The sequence below is a fragment of the Triplophysa rosa genome, linkage group LG10 (assembly GCF_024868665.1).
Source record: "Triplophysa rosa linkage group LG10, Trosa_1v2, whole genome shotgun sequence".
Taxonomy (NCBI): domain Eukaryota; kingdom Metazoa; phylum Chordata; class Actinopteri; order Cypriniformes; family Nemacheilidae; genus Triplophysa; species Triplophysa rosa.
In genome coordinates this window covers 6,350,361-6,371,830 of record NC_079899.1, presented here as the reverse complement: position 1 = coordinate 6,371,830, position 21,470 = coordinate 6,350,361, and the positions used below count along the sequence as shown (strand labels likewise).

Genomic DNA, 21,470 nt, shown 5'->3' with positions numbered 1-21,470 from the left:
ACTGCTTTCTGGGATACGTCAGGCACTTGCAGTAATGGTTGCATACTTTGTGCTTTATGTAAGACACAACTTTTACTTCCTTTTTGTTTAAAAAAGAACCAGAGCATCTAAGAGGTCCACCATCCTGATGTCTGGAATGGGAGGACAGATAACAACTCCAGACGGTACATCATGGGAAGGCGTCTGCAACAGGGAGTCCAGATTGTGATGAATGATACCAACTCTAGTCAGACTGGTGCAGGAGTTTTGTGAGAGTAGATGAGTATTTTAAAAGCGATGATTAAGGGATGGAGATGAGAGGCAGCATTTTTCACAGATTCACAGTATTGTCTGAGGAGGCTATGTGTGGGGGAAAGGGATGATTTGTCTTCACAGGGAGTTGTCAATTGGAACAATGCAGGAGCTCATGTGGCTTGTCATAGTAATTAAGAAACATGAACTTGGCTCTTGACACCCTTGGCGGTGGTTGTCTGGTTTTGTGGAGTTTAGTTGTATGTTTTTTGTTCAATAAGGGCAATCATAATGTGCTTCATAATTAAACCAATTCTATGTTGTAATTCTGTTGTAATTGGTAAGTTTGAAGACTAACTCTATGGGTATTTCTTGCTAGTTGCTTTTAATTCACAGCTGTTTAGCCATATCACTCTTGCTTTATTCTGTAAAATAAGTAATATACATTCTTTAAATCCTTTTGTACAGTATAAAATCAGTGTTGAAGCTTTGCACTATTAGAGAAGTTAAGTGGCTTATTAGAATATCATAATATATGTTTGATATGTCAGAAATAGTTGACTCCACTTTCAATTAGCACGTCTCTGAGGTGGTAATGTGGCCACATGATGTGCACCTTGGTTATGAATTAATTTGCAACAATTTTCAAATATTCACAGTCATATTATTGCTACTCCATGTACATGTGTTTCTCCCGAGGCATTTTTTTACATTTCCATCCCTGAATTGTTGTTAAATCAAAGTATTTTGGTGAGAAACAGTTCAAGCTGTCATTGCAAGTTTGAAAAGTCAGTAGGAATCCTATAAGAAAGTTCAGAGATGAAATCTCTTCAATATTCCAATTGTCTTTGCTTAACAGAAAGTAACTTGAAACTTTTGTCTCTCGTGTCTGATTTTTCGGAGATGAGAAAATAAGACATTTTAAAATGTTAATAACTAAGCTCAAATTTGGTCAAATATGCATTTAAAAGTAAGTATTACTTAAAATTTCAACATAAACTCAAACAAATAAGAAACGTCAAAGTTAGAGACTTAAGGTTCTTAAATGGAGGAGAACGGAGACTCTTTCAAAACTCCTAAACTGTGAAAGAGCAACCTCTGGATGTGCCGAAATGTTAACCGTGATGCAGTGAGCACAACACAGCTAGTTCATAGTGATGCGTATGTGCATCGGCCTTTTAGAACCCAGGAAATATTACTACATAACATCAGAGGGTAATATAATGTCAAAAACTCTCAAAAGACATTTCTAAAAAACCACAATAAAATACAAAAAATATCTGGATGGCTGGACCTCACCTGACATGTTATGGGACATGTCTTAAATATAACCTTAAATATAAAGTCTTTCCATTGTTCACATGTACAGGACTGTAACCAGGTGTGATGAATTTTCTGTGTATAAAGTTCCATTTCAAGATTTTAAGGTCAACCTATTTGAGACTTCTACATCATCAGCAATCAGTCTTATTAGCATATCATTAACATTTCTAGAAATGTGAAGGATATTACATAAGAAAAAACAGAATTTTTCGGTTGCATGCATATTCAAGTAATTATTTTAACTTCAAGATGTTGATATCATATAGGATGTACTGTATACCGATATCATCCATCACTATAAAAAAAAGTTTTTTTGTGAAAGTGTTGTTTATTTGACATGCTTCTGTAGGCTCACAGTGTTGGATACGGTGCTTTAACAATGCCTGGGGCCTTTTCTCTGGCTGTAGTGGTGGTGTTGGACTGCAACCATGTATTGTGTCTTTTCTCTCATCCTCAGCCAATGGAGAATTTCCTCCGGTAGTTCCCACAAGCCCTACACAAGTGTTGTTCACACCAAGCAATGAAAACATCAAGACCACTACACCACTTTATGGAGTGCCTGGAGCATTTTCTCTTCAACCCACGTTGACAGAATGTGAGTTTTCTTTTCAACTTTTTCATGTGTTTGAAGTGTTTGTCTTATTTTCAGTTGTTACTTTTTTATAGTGTTTGCTCTTTGTGAATTACACTAATGCGATTCAACTTTTTCATTTTTAAAATATTTTGGTAAAGAAAATTGAAGATAGTAGGTAATGATTTTACACAAACTGTTTAGTTGATCAAATGGTGCTATATACATGTTTTAGTGACAAAAAAAGAGGAATCCTCAAATTCCAATTTATGCATTAAAAGAAACGTCTTGGTTACGGATGTAACCTCAGTTCCCTGATGGAGGGAACGAGACGTTGTGTCGAGCCGACAGATGGGGTTCGTCCTTGAGAACCAATCACTTCCCTCCATCAGGGAACTGAGGTTACATCCGTAACCAAGACGTTCCCTTTCTGTCGGTCTCTCGACGTTGTGTCGAGCCGACAGATGGGGTTCCTATGGAAAACGCCACAATACTGTGCCCTGTCACAATCTTTAGCGAAGCGACGGTGACTGGCCTGGGCGTGTCAGCCGTGAGCACTACCGTGAAATTGTAACCTACCAGTGGGTAGGTAGGGGGTCCCAGAGCTTTTCTGAAAGGTGGGAAGGCCCCTGCCTTCGGCCTCACAGGCGGCGGCCTTGTTTCTCTAACAGTGAGAAGCCGACTGGTACCATAAGGCCACTGGGAAAGCGCTACTTCCTCAAGCGGGGGATGCGCTACAGAGAACACTTCCTACCGTCGGGAGGAGTTTAGTGGAGATAGCAACATGGTCTCACCGTTAGGGGAGAACTCATGGGAAGAATGTGCAGACTGAAGGAGTTAACCGCGAGGTGGAGGTCCACCTAGGGAAGGTCATGGGTTAACAAGGTGGGAACCAATCATGAGGATACATCAGACGGAACCACCCTGCTGGGGGGTTACAACGTCTGGTAGCACTGGGTCCAGTTAGAGCTATGTTGTGAATAACTCAGGTGGTACCCGACCCAAGGGGCAGGGCTGCTCTGCCCAGCCCGCCTGCAGGAGGTGCTTGCTTAGTGATGGATGGAGTGCCTGTTCTTCGCCCAGTGGAGAAGAAGGGAGGCTGAATTAGTACGCTGACCCACTCAAGAAAAAGGGGGGGGAAGGTACTATCATAGGCGTACACCCTACCGGTTGCCGGTCCTACATGTTGCCATGCAGGACGCGGGCTGACACCAGTTATACGCGGAGGTGTGTAGAACCTCGCGAAGGTGTTGGGTGTAGCCCAACCCGCAGCTCTGCATATGTCTGTCAGAGAGGCACCGCGTGCCAGTGCCCACAAGGAGGCTATACCCCGGGTGGAGTGAGCTCTCACTGCTAGTGGGCACGTGCAGTTTTGGGATTGGTAGGCGGTCGTGACAGCGTCCACAATCCAGTACGCCAACCTCTGTTTGGAGACAGCCCTCCCCTTCTGCTGACCTCTGAAACAGACAAAGAGCTGATCCGAGCTCCTGAAGCTCTGCGTATGGTCTAAGTAGAGGCACAGTGCGCGTACTGGACACAACACAGACGGGGTTGGGTCTTCCTCCCCGGTGGGGAGCGCCTGTAAGTTCACCACCTGGTACCGAAAAGGAGTGGTGGGAACTTTGAGCAAGTAGCCGGGCCGAGGTCTCAGGATAACGTGAGAATCCCTGGGTCCGAATTCTAGGCAGTCAGGGGACACGGAGAATGCTTGTAGGTCCCCTACCCTCTTGATGGAGGCGAGCGCCATCAGGAGAACCGTCTTCATCGTGAGATGAGAAAGAGCGGCATCTCCTAGGGGCTCGAAGGGGGGCCTGATGAGGCCCGCCAGGGCCACATCAAGGTCCCAAGAGGGTATGGAGCGCGGACGAGGCGGATTCTGCCTTCTCGCGCCCCTTAGGAACCTGATGACCAGGTCGTGCTTTCTTAGAGACTTTCCAGCAACTGAGTTGTGATGAGTGGCAATGGCGGCTACATACACTTTCAGTGTGGATGGGGAGAGGTTAGTCTCGAGTCTCTCTTGTAGAAAGGACAGCACAGTCCCGATCGCACAACTCCGTGGGTCATCTCTTTGAGAAGAGCACCAGGACGAGAAGAGGCACCACTTGTAGGCGTACAGTCGCCTAGTGGCTGGTGCCTTTGCCTGAGATATGGTCTCTACCACCGCCGGGGGTAGGCCACTCAGGATCTCCTCATCCCGTCCAGGGGCCAGACATGGAGGTTCCAGAGGTCTGGCCTGGGATGCCATAATGTGCCCTTCCCCTGGTAAGGCAGGTCCTTCGTCAGGGGAATCGGCCAGGGGGGAGCTGTCGTCAAGAGCATTAGCTCCGAGAACCATGTCCGGTTGGGCCAGTGTGGCGCAACGAGTAACACTTGATGCTCCTCTTCCCTGACCTTGCACAGAGTCTGTGCAATGAGGCTCACTGGGGGGAAGGCGCACTTCCACTTTTCCCACGGCCAGCTGTGCGCTAGGGCATCCGTGCCGAGGGGAGCCTCGGAGAGGGAGTACCAAAGCGGGCAATGGGTGGTTTCCAGGGAGGCGAACAGGTCTACCTGAGCCTACCCGAACTGCACCCAAATGAGCTGGAATGCGCGGGATGGAGTCGCCACTCTCCGCGAGGCGTTGACTGACGAGAGAGCGCATCGGCTGTCTGGTTCAGGTTGCCTGGGATATACGTGGCACGCAGGGAGCGGGTCACCTGCTGACTCCACAGGAGAAGGCGTCGGGCGAGTCGTGTTAACTGCCGTGAGCGCACGGCAACCCACCCTGGCGGTTGATATACACTACTGCAGTAGTGCTGTCCAACCAGACAAGCACGTGCTTGCCCTGCACGAGAGGCTGCAGCCTCTTCAGTGCGAGTAGCACGGTCCACAACTCTAGTCGATTGATATGCCAGGGTAGGCGGGGGCCCGTCCATCGCCCGACACTGCGTGCCCGTTGCACACTGCAACGTCACCACGACATGCCTCGTAACCTGCCCCAGGGGGACCCCTGTTCGAAGGAAGGTCATGGAAGACCAAGGGGTTAGGGTGCGTCGGCAGAGAGGCGTAACTACCATCGCCTGCTGCCGGTGTGCCACGCTCTCCAGGGAACTCGACTCTGTAGCCAGTGTTGGAGCGGTCTCATGTGCATCAACCCGAGGGGTATCACCGCCGCTGAGGATGCCATGTGTCCCAGGAGCCTCTGAAATTGTTTCAGGGGGACCGCTGACTGCTTGAAATGTTTCAGGCAGTTCAACACTGACTGGGCGCAGTCTGTAGTCAGACGCGCTGTCCAGGAGACAGAGTTGAGTTCCATACCAAGATAGAGGATGCTCTGCACAGGGGAGAGCTTGCTCTTCTCTAGGTTGAGCTGTAGTCCCAGTCAATCTAGGTGCCGGAGCACCAGGTCCCTGTGTGTACACAACAGATCTTGCGAGTATGCCAAGATAAGCCAGTCGTCGAGATAGTTCAGTACCCGCACACCTCTCTCCCTGAGGGGAGTGAGGGCGGCTTCCACGATCTTTGTAAAGACTCGTGGGGACAGGGACAGACCGAAGGGGAGGACTCTGTACTGATATGCCTGACCCTCGAAAGCGAACCGTAGGAACGGGCGATGACGAGAGAGAATCGAGACATGAAAGTAAGCGTCTTTCAGGTCGATTGCCATGAACCAATCCTGACATCTGTCAGATGCACTTCTGCATGAGCATCCTGAACGGCAGCTTGTGCAGGTGCTTGTTCAGAGTACGCAGATCTAGGAAGGGGCGCATCCCCCCGTCCTTTTTGGGGACGATGAAGTACGGGCTGTAAAACCCGTTGGACATCTCGGCTAGAGGGACGGGCTCGATCGCTTCCTTCGCCAGAAGGGTGGTGACCTCGGCCCATAGTACGGGAGCATCCTGGCCTCTGACTGAGGTTGAGAGGATGCCCTGAAACTTGGGCGGGCGTCTGGCGAATTGGATCGCATTGCCGAGACGGATCGTTTCCCGAAGCCACCGTGACGGTATGGGAAGCTCGAGCCAAGCTCCCAGGGACCGCGACAGGGGGACTAAGAGTACAATCTGCTTCATCGACCCCCCAGGGGGTGGTTCGATGGCTGGCAGTGCGGGTCTCTCGCCGGGGGCGGACCCCCAGGGAGGAGACTGGCTGTGCTGGTTGGCCTGCCTGGCGATGCAGCTCCACGCACCGTCGATTTGAGAGTGCTGAGGGCTGCAATGTATATTCGATGTTGCACCTCGCCAGGCTGCAACGTCAAGTAGCCGAACACCGTCTTGCAGAGGGTGAGAGCGGCTGTGAGAAACACCCAGGGAGATTGGAAACTCTCTTTGTGAGAAAGTGGGCAGGAACCGTCCCGGATCGACCGACCAACTATGGAATGGCTGAGGTCGGGCCCGATGGTGTTAACCTCCCTGGGGTCTTCTCGTCGGGGTCGATTCTTTCTCGAAGGTTGCTGACGGGGTGGCGGTCTCCTCTTCGACGTCCTCTTCCGGGGGGCCGCCTGGGTAGGGAGTGCTGGAGCCGGAGCTGGCGTCGAAGAGGGCCGGAGCTGCTGGGGAGCAGGCGCCGCACGGGATCTCGAAGGCCTGTGGGTGGCCGAGTCACGGCGGGGCAGGATGTGGCTGATCGCCTCCGTCTGCTTCTTTACTGTCGAGAACTGCTGAGCGACCCTGCAGAACAACCCACCATGCGCAATGGGCGCATCGAGAAAGCGGACTTTCTCGGCATCGCTCATCTGCTCAAGGTTAAGCCAGAGATGCCTCTGCTGGACCACAAGAGTGGACATCGCTCGACCCAGGGCCCGTGCGGTCACCTGGGTCACCCGTAGGTCGACCAAGCCCTGGGTCGGTCTTACCCTCGAGGATCTCTTTCAACGCCTTGGCTTGGTGGACCTGCAGGATGGCCATGGCGTGGAGAGAGGAGGCAGCTTGGCCCGCAGGAGCGTAGGCCTTCGACACCAGAGATGCCGAAGTCCTACACGCTTTGGATGGGAGTTTCGGTTGGCCTCTCCAGGTGGACGCCGCCTGCGGGCACAGGTGCACCACGACTGCACGTTCCACCTGGGGCACGTCGACGTAGCCTCTAGCTGCCCCACCATCAACGGAAGAAAGAGCGACGGAACTGGTCTGACGTGTACGAGCCGAAAAAGGGGCGTTCCACGTCTTCGTCAGTTCCTCATGCACCTCCGGGAAGAACGGAACCGGGGTTGGGCACGGCTTGGAGTCGCGCTCAGAGCCCAAGAACAATGTTTCCAGCCGTGAGCGCTGGGGGAGAGGCACCGCGTGCACTCTAACCCAATGCTCACGGTGGCCCGGCAAAGCATGGCTGACATCTCGAAATCCGCTTCTTCCTGAGCTCGACCCCCCGCGGGGGGGAGCTGCAAGGAATCGTCGGGATCAGATGCTAGCAAATCGCTCTCCGATGCTGCGATAGACATCTCATCTTCTTCACGCACCGTTTCCGAATCAGCCTGCTAGGGAACGGTCAGGCGAGCGAGACGGGGTGCGAGCGGTCCGTGAGCGCTTGGCTGACGGATTTACACTCGCAGTGGGCCCCATATCACCCTCGCCGCTCGCCTCGGCGGACAGTATGACCTTAGCCATTCTCGTCACAGCCCGGGAAGCATGCAAGGTGGTGGCTGGTTCTCGAGAGTAGACAGCCACCCATGACCGCAATGTCTGAATGACCATCCGCCCGCAGTGCAGGCAAGTCTTCGAAGGCTGCCTCAGCGTGCTAGAGACCCAAACACTTGAGGCAGACATCGTGTCCGTACCCCTCCTCGATGAGGGTACCGCACCCACGAGAACAGCGGGACATTCCACGCTGGAGAAATTTGCTCTTTTAGATCTCTCGAACACCTCTGGAACCGCCGAGAATCCCAGGGGAAGTCGCGGTAGGAAGGGACAGTCCACTGCACCACTGACTTTTCACCTGAACCTCATCAACTGGACACTATATGTTCCCCCCGTATTCTGTAGTCTTTGTCTGGTCTAGTTGGTGCTATTTCCAAACCTGTTTCCCGTTGATGTTTTTTGACCTTTTTCCTTGTTCTCGTGGATGTTTAAATCGTGTAGTAGTTAGTTCTGTGGATTGTATACCTTTTGGATGTTCTTGATTTTTGCACCTTTTCCCTCTGGATTATATGTTTGTGGATTACCCTTTTTGTTCCTGATTCCTGTTTTTGTTATTAAATTGATTCACCTTCACTCAACCATCTGTGGCATTGTCTATTCTGTTACAACTTTACACCTAATTTCAAACAAAACCTTCATACAGCTTGTAATTTTGTGCTGTTATAAACCACAGCTCGAGCTAAAGACATTAATATTTAAACACTCTGGGCAGACAACATAGGCTACTCTAGTGGACCTTTTAGGATTTATTTTCCTAAATGTTGTTTTTTTCCTGTAAACTCAAAGGAATATTCCTAAGGGCTAAGTAAATTCTTGAAAATTTCTAAAGGAAGTTAAAGAGGTTAATATTTCTCATAGGATTCATATTTTTTCGTAAGAATAAAATGAGATGCATTTTAATAGCTCCTTGTCAAGCAACAATATTTTAGAATAACACACCGTGCAATATTTTTATTGAATTTATTCAAGTTCTCAACATATGTTCCTGTTTTGTTTTGTTTTGTTTTATTTTATTTCTTTAAAGCTGCTTTGATGGAATGCTATAAAATATAAAAATAAATTTGACTTGACTAAAGTATGCAGATTATTGTATAGGTTGCGTTTGTAAATTTAAGCTTAAATTATAGTCGTGCGTAGGATCTACGCCGTAGCCTCTACGCCGTAGGTTACGTGTCGGTTTTCATTTACACTTCTGCGCCGTTGTCCGCGTCGACAGGCAATGACCACTAGGCGTCAGTGTCCACGCGCGTGTTACTTGTGTAACCAAGACAGGAGCCGAAGAAGAATGAGCTTGTTTGAGAAGTATTAGCAGTGATAGTGGCAAGTAAAAGGTCACTTTTGTTGCAGCTTGAGATGTTAAATACAGAAGCACAAATAATTTACTAAGATAATTCATTCAGAAATGCGTTTGAATAAACATGATGCTATCGCAGAGTTTTTTTGACCTGAGGGAGGGGTTCAAACAGACCTATCACAGCGCTTGCGGTCCGCGTTGAGTTGACGCGTTGTTACGGCATACGGTACGCACAGGGTACGCGGCTCTGCGTAGGCTACGCCGTAGGTTACGGCGTAGGTCCTACGCACGAGTATAACTTAAGCTTTAGGCAGCAGACTTGTTGCCTTGATCACGCGTTGACGGAGGCAGCGTTTGTGCACAAAGCAGGCAGCTCAGAGAAACAGTACCACAGTTTCTCGGTCATCATTTTATTTATTCAAGCTTAACCCTGCTTGACCAATCACCTTTTGTGTGCACACACATGCATGACATTGTGGGACAAGGCAGCAAAGGATGCTTTCAAAAATCATGTATCTCAGGATGTCTCAGGATGTCTCAGTAAAGCAAAACACTGGATTTGAAAGTGCCTTGATAGCTCTGAGGGCAGCATGTTATAGCTTTCGGATGTATCCATAATGTCATAATGCAAAATTCAATTTAAATGTATTTCTAAACACTGGAGTTTTAAATTAAGCTTTACAGTTACTATTAATACAAATAGTATTGACACAAATAGAAAAATAGAGAAAATTATGAAATATATATAGAATACATGGGAAAAAAATGTGAAAATGAAGATGTCATTTTTGACAATTTGTAAAAACATTTGAATTCTTACGTTTTTTAGAATAACCTTATAACGGCAGTCCATCACTTCAACATCTGTTGTCATCCCTCGAAAAATTATACCCAACAGTTTAAATTATAAATCATTAATTTAAGTTTATTGAATTAAAAAACTTAAACACTGGTAAAAACTTAAACACTGATTTTAAACACTGACTTACATGGTCAATAACTGATTTTTGTTTATTCTTGTCTAAAAGTTACATATATCAGCTTTAGAAAAAATAGATTTATCCTCTTAACAAAGTATTGTGAATCTGGGCCCAGCTTATTTATTTTTGCCTCTTTTCATTCGCCCCCTACTTTTCTATCAATCTCTATCGATTTCTCCCTTTGCCATCATGGCACCTCATTTTGCCTAGTAAAGCCCAGCCGAAAGGGGGACTTTAAAAAATAAATACGACCTCACATTGTGTCAATCACATTTACACACTGCTTCCGATATTTTCGAATGTCATAAAAAAAATATTTTGAGTGGCCTTTTATAACAATTCAGAGACACCGTACAAACGAGAGGCAAATACGAAAAAACGCATACCAAAATTGCAGACTGTATGTGCAAATACCTTTACGCTGACTCAAACCTTCAATGCTATGGTGAGAGGGAACATGTTCTTCTGTCAGATCAGCTCCCTCTGCCTATGTCTCCTTGATTACTTCTTCTGACTTTGTCTGCGTGATTGCGTCCTATGATGAGAAAAAAGAGATGGACTGCTAACCTCAAGATGGACTGAGTTCCACCGCTCGACTCCCGATGACTCAGCCATTTCTACTAATCAAATCTTTGAGAAGTCTTATAAAAGGAACTTGTTTGAGATCGTAATTGGTGATATTTGTCTAGCCCACAGGATCTGTCTCACATCTCGAACTTTTTCTTTTGCTTTAGATCTAATTACAGATCTCTGTAGTTTATATACAGTACCTTGCACAGAAAAAAAACGTTTATTAAAAAACAATATTAAAAACAGCAGAATAATAAAATAGAGTATGGTCATAAAATAAGGACATAAAAGCAACAACAGAAACTTAAAAACCCATTGAAGGTGTTTTTCAGACCTTTAAATAGTAGAAAGCGCAACATAAAGTGCTCATTCAATGCTTAAATGTCAACCGCAGGTATTTATGAAAAGAACAGTATAAGAAAGATTTTGGCTTTCATACAAAAGTCTGAAAGAAGTGAAATGATGTGTTACAGGAATGTGTGATGTGTAACTGTTAGTTACCTTGGGTTTTCAATGGTTCAGACAGCCAAACATGTCATATAGCATCTTTTTTCCCTGCATTTAAGAGTACAATTTTTTCACACTCTGTTTCAACGCAGTAAGTGTTGATACTTCTGCTGAATGAGAAGTGGGATTTTCGTATGAAGATAAGGCTTGTTGATGACCTGATGCATCTGTGTGCATTTTTGTATGCAGTTGTCAAGTGGATATTCCACACATGCGGAGCCACAGGACAAGATGGTCCAACGCCAACTCAGTGCAGTAACTCCTATCGCAACACCAATGTCAATGTCACTGTGGGAACTAAGGGACCATTCAAGGGTATCCAGATGTGGCGGATCCCAGAGACAAGGAAATACAGGTGCACAGAACACACTCTCTCTCACACAATGCCCCGACTACCACAGGCCAAAATATCCACCTGTATGCTCTTTTAAAAGTTTATCAGTAACTTTGTTGACAGGTAATGGTTAAATGTTCTTAGGGACAATTGCAGCCTGTTATCAAGCTCTGTCAGGTTATTAAGGTAATTGTTGTGAAGCAAAAGGAAAAAGAATCAGCTTAATTGCTGAGGTAGTATGCAGACTGATCATGACATTCCCATAGCAAACTCAGTAGAGAAGACTAGATATCTGCTAAACAAATAAATTAAAGGGATACTTCACCCAAAAATTTAAATTCTGTCATCATTTACATCAACAACTTCGAGTTGTTCCGAATCTGTATACATTTCTTTGTTCTGATGAACACATAGAAAGATAATTGGAAAAATGCTTCTAACCAGAAAGATTTTGCCCCCCATTGACTACCATAGTAGGAAAAAATACTTTATATTTTTTCTTGTTCTCTTGAAGACAAAAGAAAGACATTTTGAAGAATGTAGGACAGCAAACAGTTCTGGGGCACTTTTGACTACCATTGTTTTTTTCCTACTATGGTAGTCAATTGGGGGCAAAATCTGTCGGGTTATAAGCATTCTTCCATAATACAGTATCTTTCTCTGTGTTCATCAGAACAAAGAAATCTATACAGATTTGGAACAACTCGAATGTGAGTAAATGATAACAGAATTTTCAGTTTTGGGTGAACTATCCCTGTAAAGTGTCTGTTTTTTTGGGTTCAGGATCACAGCGTATGGAGCAGCTGGTGGGCGCAGTGTCTTGGCAGTTCACAAGTCGCATGGGGTCTACATCACTGGAGACTTTCTATTGCAGAAGGATGAGCTGCTATATGTTCTAGTAGGACAGGAAGGAGAGTATGCTTGCCCTAATGTGAGTGAGCCATTCTATCAACAATTCTCTGTGATGTTCCTTAGTTGAAACATGTTTAGCATCAAAATGAATCGAGGCCTTTACACTATGCTTAAGGATATGAATAGAAACAAAATGTTTCAAATAAAATGAGAAATAAATGTTTTGCTGGAATGATTTTTCCTAGATGGTGCCTACAATGGACCGGATCTGTAGAGAACAGCAAGGACCCTCCATCAACAAGACCCAGCTTAAGGGAGGGGGAGGCGGAGGAGGGGGGGCAACCTACATTTTCAGGGTGATTAGTCTTACTCCAGCCTTTAGCCCTAAACCGTTCCTCAAATTCAAAAACTCTAACCCAATCCGTATGGTCCTAACCCATAATGAATGGATGTTCATCCAGGACCATCAAGACTTTGACTCCAAACTAATATACAATCAAATTAGACACTATTATTTATATACATTTACTGACAAAGAGTTGCAGTTTTTAATTTAAGTAAACAGTCAAGCAATATTTAAACTTGCTGAGAAATACACAGTCTTGTGTCTGATCAGAGGAAAATGCAACATTAGCTTCTCATGTAGACACCTGCTGTTTAGGTGTCTTGAGTATTTTCAATGTGTATGCAGTGTTATATCTATAGTTAAACATTATGTTTCCATCGGTTACAGGTGGAGAAAGGAGTCCACATTCCTTTGCTCATTGCTGCTGGAGGTGGTGGTCGTGGCTACAGCAGCCAATCAGAAAACCCAGAAGAAGTGATGGACAAAGATCCCAGCATTCCCGGACGTAATGGCAGATCAGGAGCAGCAGGTGTTTAACTGCCCCTCAACACAGTTTTAACATTGATTCATAATTACTCAAATTACATGTGAATTAGGCTAATCGTGTGTTTAATATATGGTTTAAAGGGGTCATATGGCGCGATTACGTGTTTTTCTGTGTCTTAGGTGCGTTATAATACTTGATATACTTGCCCATGCATGTATTAGACACGTAAAATTGCAAAAAATAAAGTGTCGGAACAAAAGATGCATTCTATCTAAAAGCGAATGCTCACCCAGACCTGCCTGAAACGCCTCGTGTAACCACACCCCTGTAGCGTTTTTTTGCTGTTAAAAAATAGCTGTTAATAGCTGTTTGCTGTTAAAATAGTGATGAACTTAGCTCACCAAATATGATTCTCCACCAGATCTATCAAGATCACATCCATGAAATGAGTTATTTAAAACATCAATTTCAGTCAGGGAATTAGTTTAGCTCAAAGGAAAATGTGTATTATATTAATCGTCATTAAATATACATATTTTACAGTTTCTGATTATAATTATAGTGATAAAAATCCTTGTATGTATTCATCCAGCAAATGCATCAATGATATTATACACTTTAACGTTATCTCATGGCCATAACCCAGATAGCACAATCCATCTGGTTTACATCTATTTGACGTCTTACATTTACATCTGCAAGACATCTTAAATACATAGTTTGCTCATCTGCAATACGTCTCGTAGACGTCTGAACGTCTGTAATACGTCTGCTAAAGATCTGGAGATCTGCTGCTTAAAAACATCTGCTAAACATCTTAGAAAGAGCTGTTGTACATCCATTCTAAATCAAATTCTAGATGTCTATATGACGTCTGACAGCAGACATCTCCGAGACGTATTGCAGATGAGCAAATGATGTATTGTAGATGTCTTGCAGATGTAAATGCAGAAGTCAAATAGACGTAAACCAGATGTATGTGTGCTATCAGGGAAGTAACGCGACTTTAAAAAAAAGGATTTAGAGCTGTAGCATAGATTGAAACACAGTTTAAGTGACCGAGTATGTGAGTGTTGAGCACAGAAAACCCATCATAAGTGAATTATGGTTGTTTATTAAACTCTACTCTACATGTTGAGACATAACGATCGCTAAATTAAGGCCATACATGAAACATGAAACACAAACAAGCTAGGGAGCACGGAGAGAGAGAGAGAGAGAGAGAGAGAGAGAGAGAGAGAGAGAGAGAGAGAGAGAGAGTGCAAGGCAGGTAAAACATTTCTGAACACTAGTAAAGTCATCTTTAACAAAGAGGCACAAACTTTAAACGCAGCTATTCTATGAATATAGAATTGGATACTTGCAAGCTCTGTGCTGATCAAATGTCCCTTATGAGCGTGGGTAGAAATCTTGAATGCTTTCAGACTGCAGTCCTGCTGAAGCGCTGAGTTTAGCCCAGGTGTCCGAAGTTTGCAGGGCCTCAGAGGCCTTCCACGCGGGGAGCCGAAAGCCCTGTTCTCTGTAGGATTCTCTACTGCCTCGAATGTATCGGTGAATGATGTTTTTATGTGCATACCTGCCCTGCCCCCAGGAGGCCTGTGGGCCAATGCCATGAAAGAGACAAGTGGGCCAGAGAACGTTCCTTTGTTTCTCATGGCGCCTTATTTGCATAGCTCTGACAGTATGGTTAATTTGCACCTAATAACTAAACTTAGTTATGGACATAGTACGATGCATGCTATAGCATAGCTCATCAGATAGGGAATTAAAAGAGGATGAGTTACATAGTAAACATACTATGCCTTGAATTATGTTAAGCTGTGAATCATCCCAACGTATGAATACAACAAAGCCTAAATCAAAACTTGCATCATTACTGCTTACAGGTAACTTAAGATTGCAAGAGTGTCAACACACAACAAGGATATGCTTGATATGCCAGGTTTGGCTCTGGTCTTTTGATGATGGTATCAAGAAACCAGGACAAAAGGGAGTGGGGAGGTTATGGCTATTCTTACACTGATTCAAACACAAGATCCAACACTCTGGCTATGCCAGGCACTACACCCCCAAAAATCTACGTCAGTTCGTGATATGATTTGGCTAAGACCGCTCAAATGTATACGCAAGTAAGGTGGGCGTGCCTGTCAGTACAATTGCTTTGGAACCTAATGTTCCAAATATGGTAAGAGTCGTTACATTTACGTCACACGCTTGCAGTATTCAACCAATAAATACGCACTGGTTAACTGGCCAATCATAGCACACTTTGCTTTTCAGAGCAATGAGCTTTGTAAAAAATCTGCGCATTTCAGAGAGGCAGGGCAAAGAGGAGGTACAAACATGCACGGTATGTGGAAAATACAGCATTTTTTAACCTTAAATCGTATATACACATTGCATTACATCTAAAACAAACGATAATATTCGTTTTAGCCGTGTCATATGACCCCTTTAATATATGAAGGGTTTATTTGCAAAAAACAGATACTTTATTTAAAAAAAAATCAAATGCCATGTTTTTTTGTGCATTACAAGTAATATCAATGAAACTGCAGTTGGGTTGTTTTGATTAAGTAATAATAACTACAAAAAAACAGCTAACTAACACAATAAAAAAACATGATTTTTGAAAAAAACAAGATTTCTTCCAGGGCTTGACATTAAGCATTGTCATGTGGTTGTCCTTCCGACAAGTAAATTTGACATTCACTTGTCCGAGTACAAAAATTACATGTCCAAAGATAAAAAAATGATATTTCAATTGAATTATAATATAATATAATCAATATAATTGTTTCGGATTTAGATTGGACACGTTTGCTTCTAAGCATTTTAACTAGTGTCCGCTTTGGCCGCCTGAATTTGGTTATAGGCCTACTCTCCGTGACTGCTATAAAACAAAGGCAAGCAGTAATTATTATTAGTGTTAAGGCTGTAAATTAACTTTTTTTGCACATAGCACTGGTGCTAGAGAGGTTTAAAGTTTGGTAGCACAGGCAGAAATGTGCAAGTGTAGTTCAACATAAATAAGCAGATAACTGACAAATTACGTGACATTAATGTTACGTACAGATGGATAAATTAGGTCCATATCATTTTTAGCTGACCTAAATTTGTTTTAATATTTCTAAGTTCTGTGTTTTTCCTTTTTTACTATACAATAGTGGTATATTTGTCCACATAAATTACTGTAGGTTACTATAGTATTTACTATAGTAAACTGCAGTAAAATTCCTACTATATTGTTTTTGAACTTTACTATAGTACACAGTGTTTATCAATTTACTACAAGGGCACTTCAATTTTCAATAGTACACTACAGTATTTTTTGTCTGTGTTCAATTTAACGGAACTTTTATTTTGACGGGTCTTTGGGAAAACGCTTGTTTGCAGATAGCTTCACCGAAACAGTAAAACGCTCGTAAAATAAACTCTCAGAGCAACTCTGGAGATGAAGTTCATGTGTTCATATCCTCATACAGTGCAGCACAGATAAATCCTCGACCATCACTCGTGTTGTATGTTAAACTGTGCACATAATTCACTCAGACACCCAGAACAGCCAGATGACGTTTAACATTAAATAACAGGATTCCGCGTCTGCGTGGACTCAGTGCGGTGCGCCATTGATTATAGTCACACACAAACAAGCACAACCACGACAAACACGCAGCTCTGTCTAATGCACATATTCTTATTATTCTACATATATGTCGCACTGTTATTTTCTTCAAGTTACTTGTCCGGTCGGGCAAGTAAAATTCTCTCTCACTTGCCCATACAAAACATTTACTTGTCGCGGACAAGCGTTAATCTCGAGCCCTGTCTTCATATACGTACACTCTTACAGACAAAAGTGCTGCAATTGGTTCAGAAGAACCATTTTCGGCCCTGTGGGGAAAAAAAAGCATATGCTGGGTTAGGTATGTTTTAATGCTGGTTTGACCAGCTTAAACCAGCTAAGGACCAGCACATGACCAGATGAGGACCATGTTAAACTAGTACATGACCATCTTAAACTAGCACATAACCAGTTTATACCAGCACAATCCAGCTTCAAAACATACCAAACCAGGGGCACATTCAAGCTCAAACCGGTGCGCAACGTTTTGCTATGTATCCTGGAAATGGTGTACAACGGTGTGCAACAGGGTTTGAGATACGTTTTCTCTTGTTTGGTGGATGTGTTAAGAATATCAGCCCAATCAGCAGCAACATGTACAGTATATAACCCGTGCGGTAGTAAAGAGACAGCTCGCACAATGAGTCCAAGTGAAGTCGTTAACAAATGTGTCCACTGCAGCTCGGTATACACAACAATTGAAGATATTAGAAGACGTGTATTTTGCAGTAGCCTATTCAACACGTATTTATACCGATTTCAGCAGTCTCCGAAAATTCTTAAAAAAAAACACAAAGAATGGCCTTCTCAGCTGCCAAAGTTCAACTCTTGCGTCATCACAACAGGGTGTTCCACCACACCACAATTTCCTTTTAAAAAACGTTTTGCAACGTTTTATCGGGGCTGAACGCAGCCCAGCATATGCTGTTTTTTTTCAACAGGGGGTTCTCCAAAGAACTCTTAAAACAACCAGTGTATGCTTAGGGTTTCTTCCATGCAATGAAAAACATGCAGCTTTCCCAAGATGTTTGCCTCTATAGACGGTATTTATATTCATTGATTAATTTTTAATCTATCTTTTAAAATAGTGTTTAAGAAAAGACTTATACATCCACTATGTATAGTGTAAGATTGGATTTTACTTTTGATATAAAAACTTTCCACATCTTCTAGCTAATTGCCTTTGAAAGAGATTGAGTCTCATTCTAAGAATTTATTGTGTGCAATTGTGTGTTTGTGGGCGTGTGAATGTGGATTTTTGGTTACATGCTGTATAGATTATTTTACAAAGAAATTAATGCACACATAGGCTTTTTGCCATCTGATGGGAACATGGCAATAGTATAATAATAACATAAGCAATCAAAGACATGTGTGTGTGTGTGCATGTACAGTATTGTGGGTGCCCTGGATGTCTCCTACTGAGCTCTCAGTATGGGTTCTATCAGCAGCACTGTTTTCAAAGGACAGCTCCCCCATTGTGCTCGATTTACTGTTGCTGGGATCCAGCCCAACGCAAAACCATCACTTCTACTTCTGTTCAACCTGTTTTCATCTTTTTTTTGGCCAATGCAACATTAAGGCCGCAGTTTGCATGACCTACTTGTACAACTTTTGATGCACATTAAATGTACTTTCTGTTTTGCCTCATTTGGTCATCTAAGCCCAACACATTAGTAGTCGGCTAATGTATTCATCTGACTCAGTTGTCTCTTTGACTTAAATAAATGAAGATGTCCAAAAATAATGCATACTGTATCTCTGTTTTGCAGAGATGAATAAGACATATTTTACACCAACTCTTGTCTATATTTCACATAAATTTCACTAAAGGCTAATGCCGCTGAATCTGTTTCTGTACTTTTTCTTTCTCTGAGACAGCATTGTGGTTATAATTGTCATGACTGGATAGCTCTACGTATTTTACCAGCAAAAACATGTGCTGCTAAGAAACCATTCAAGAGCAAACAATATAGGACAGACTTGTTTGAAATAATTGAAATAATTAACAGAAATGATCATTAAAGAGTTAGTTGTAAATAAATTGCATGTTCTGTACCCTAAAGTGCTTTTACTGCCATGTTTATAACGTTTAAAACGCTTGTTTAAAATGCATATTCTGGTGAATATATGGTGTTATTGTCACGGATTGGCAGAAGAGAACCCAAATGCAGGCAGGCGGTGAAGGGGTTAACAAACAAGACTTTATTATAAATACAAAGAAACAAAAACACCCGCGAGGGGGTGAACGAAAAGATAACAAAATAATAAAACGAGCAACAAGACCAAGACTACCTAAACAATAAACTAGACAACACTTTGACAGAAACTAAACTAACACTTACTAAGACAGGACTGGGTTAAAGAAACAGGAACACAGGAACAACGACTGGCAAGATTCACATACAAGACGTAGTACATACACAAGCAATGACCGACACAGGACAATGACACATGAGGGTATTATATAGGGAAGACAGACAAAGGATAACGACACGGGGCAGGTGTGGGTAATTAAACACTCAGGGAAAGATAACGAGGAAACGAGAGGAATGGGGCCAATGACAAGACACTGGAGAGAACGTATATTATTGTCAAAAGGACAATAATATGTTTCTCTCCACACATAACCAAAAGCTTTGCCATGGCTCTGCTACAGGACCAAGAAAAACATGACTAAGGAAGCAGAGCCATGACAGTTATGGAGTTCAAAACGCACAACTGAAAGGATTAAAGAAACAAATACCAAAAATATGTAACAAAAGTTTTATTTATTTTCCAAAGTACAATTCTTACAATTCTTAATTCACAAACAGGATAATTACAAATTAAATGTTATTTTAGTTAGACTGGGAAAATGAAGTATCTATAGAGTTTTGCATTGCATCTTAATGTGGGCATCCATCATCAAACGCCCCTTGCAGTATGGACAGCTCAGTTATTTTTTTCATTTTACTTGTGTCACAATGCAACACGTTGCTTTCAGCATATGCAACATGGCAGCTCTCTGTTGTTATAGCAGTGATCCCACCTTTTATTTTTTGTAGGTTTTATATGTTTAAATATAATTATTTTAATATATGAGAGACAGCTGTATTTGTGGTCAGTTTGCAACCAGTCCTGGGTTGTATTTTAAATAGGGTGCCTAAAAAGTGCTTTTGCCTTGGAGATTTTCATGAGTTGCTTGGCTCTTTGTGTTTCACAGGGGGTGGTGGAGGCTGGAATGACAGTGCCCCTGTTCCTCAAGGTGGTAGGCCTCTCATCCTGGGAGCTCAGGGCGGAGAGCCCTGTCAACTTATGGGCTGGAAGACTCGAGGTGGTTTTGGTGGCGGCGGAGGGGCCTGCACAGCTGGCGGAGGAGGTGGAGGATACAGAGGTTAGACCACATACCAGTCTTTGTATGCTTTAAAAAACATTAGGCTACATTTGGATTCTGTGATGGTTTGTTACATTTCCTTTTCTTCCCTCCATGGCTATAGGAGGCAGTGCATCACCGGATAATGATCCCAGAAAGGATGGAGATGATGGAACATCTTTCATAAGCCCTGATGGCGAGATGTATCTGGAGCCACTTAAAGGTAAAACAATGAAGTCTTAACAATGAGTCTGAGAGTGTCTGCATACAATTCTATCCAAACTATGTAGTATGAAACATAAAAATTAGTGCATCCCACAATCATGGGACATTAATGAAATTGGAGATGTCCAGACAGTATTTATTAATCTTATTTTGGGCTATTATTACTTGGGTAACACTTTATTTGAAGGGGTGTTCATAAGACTGACATGACACCTTCATAATCATGACATGACACATGTCATGAATATAAAGGAGATTTTATGCATGTTTATGACAACTGTCATTAAGTGTCATTCGCTGGATTTATGTCATTTTTAATGCAACTCAACTCAACTTTATTTATTTTACAATTTTTATTGTTACAAAGCAGCTGTACGTGAGACATATTGACTATAAGCAAAACAATTAAAGTTGTACCTGTAAAAACAAGAAAAAGGTGAAAACACAGAAGACAGACATACCCACATACAAAGACACACGGACGCGCACACACACACGTACACAGACAAGTACGCACACACACACACAGACACGCACGCACACACACAGACACGCACGCACATACACATGCACGCACGCACAGTGAGAGCACACATTTAAGATAAAGGACAGAGAAGCACAGGTCAAATATAACAGACTATAAATTCCTATATGCAATATTAATTAAGTAAAACTTTAAAATTCTAAAGCAGCCCCCCCCCGGCCAGGCAAATAGTGCAAAAAACAGTATGCAAACGGTGGCGAGGAACCCAAAACTCTAATCGAGAAAAAAAAACTCAAGAGAACCCAGGCCCAACCAGGGGATTCCCGTTCCCCTCTAGCAAAAGCTGCTGCCTCTGCACAAGCTCGACAGTGCTTGCACAACAAGGCTAAATAAAAATAAATAAACTTACTAATAAGGTAAATTATAGTTTTAAGATTATCATTAATAATCTAATAGCAAATGCAAAGATGCAAAGATGACATTGTTTGAGTTGTCCTTGTTATGACAAATTGACATAAAGCAATACATCATAACCTGTCAGTGTCTTTGTCATGACAACTTGACATTACCAAGACAACATAACCTGTCATAAATCTGTCATAAACATGTTAATTCGTACCACTGTAGTTGAGTTCGTAACACTGTTATAAAACCATTTGACAGAGTATTAACACTTA

General features: G+C 43.1%; 1 protein-coding gene across 3 annotated transcripts in view; it reads left to right on the top strand.

Annotated features, from left to right (window-relative positions):
• alk (ALK receptor tyrosine kinase) overlaps positions 1 to 21,470 on the top strand; it is a 613,816-nt gene that overhangs the window by 517,820 nt on the left and 74,526 nt on the right. For 2 of the 3 annotated variants that reach the window (XM_057343308.1, XM_057343306.1), the window contains exons 11-17: positions 2,012 to 2,149; positions 11,275 to 11,440; positions 12,203 to 12,350; positions 12,517 to 12,627; positions 13,005 to 13,146; positions 19,935 to 20,105; positions 20,209 to 20,307. In XM_057343308.1, coding sequence (XP_057199291.1) covers positions 2,012 to 2,149; positions 11,275 to 11,440; positions 12,203 to 12,350; positions 12,517 to 12,627; positions 13,005 to 13,146; positions 19,935 to 20,105; positions 20,209 to 20,307 — 975 coding nt within the window. The remainder of the gene's footprint in view (positions 1 to 2,011; positions 2,150 to 11,274; positions 11,441 to 12,202; positions 12,351 to 12,516; positions 12,628 to 13,004; positions 13,147 to 19,934; positions 20,106 to 20,208; positions 20,308 to 21,470) is intronic. The other variant, XM_057343307.1, reaches the window with a different exon arrangement.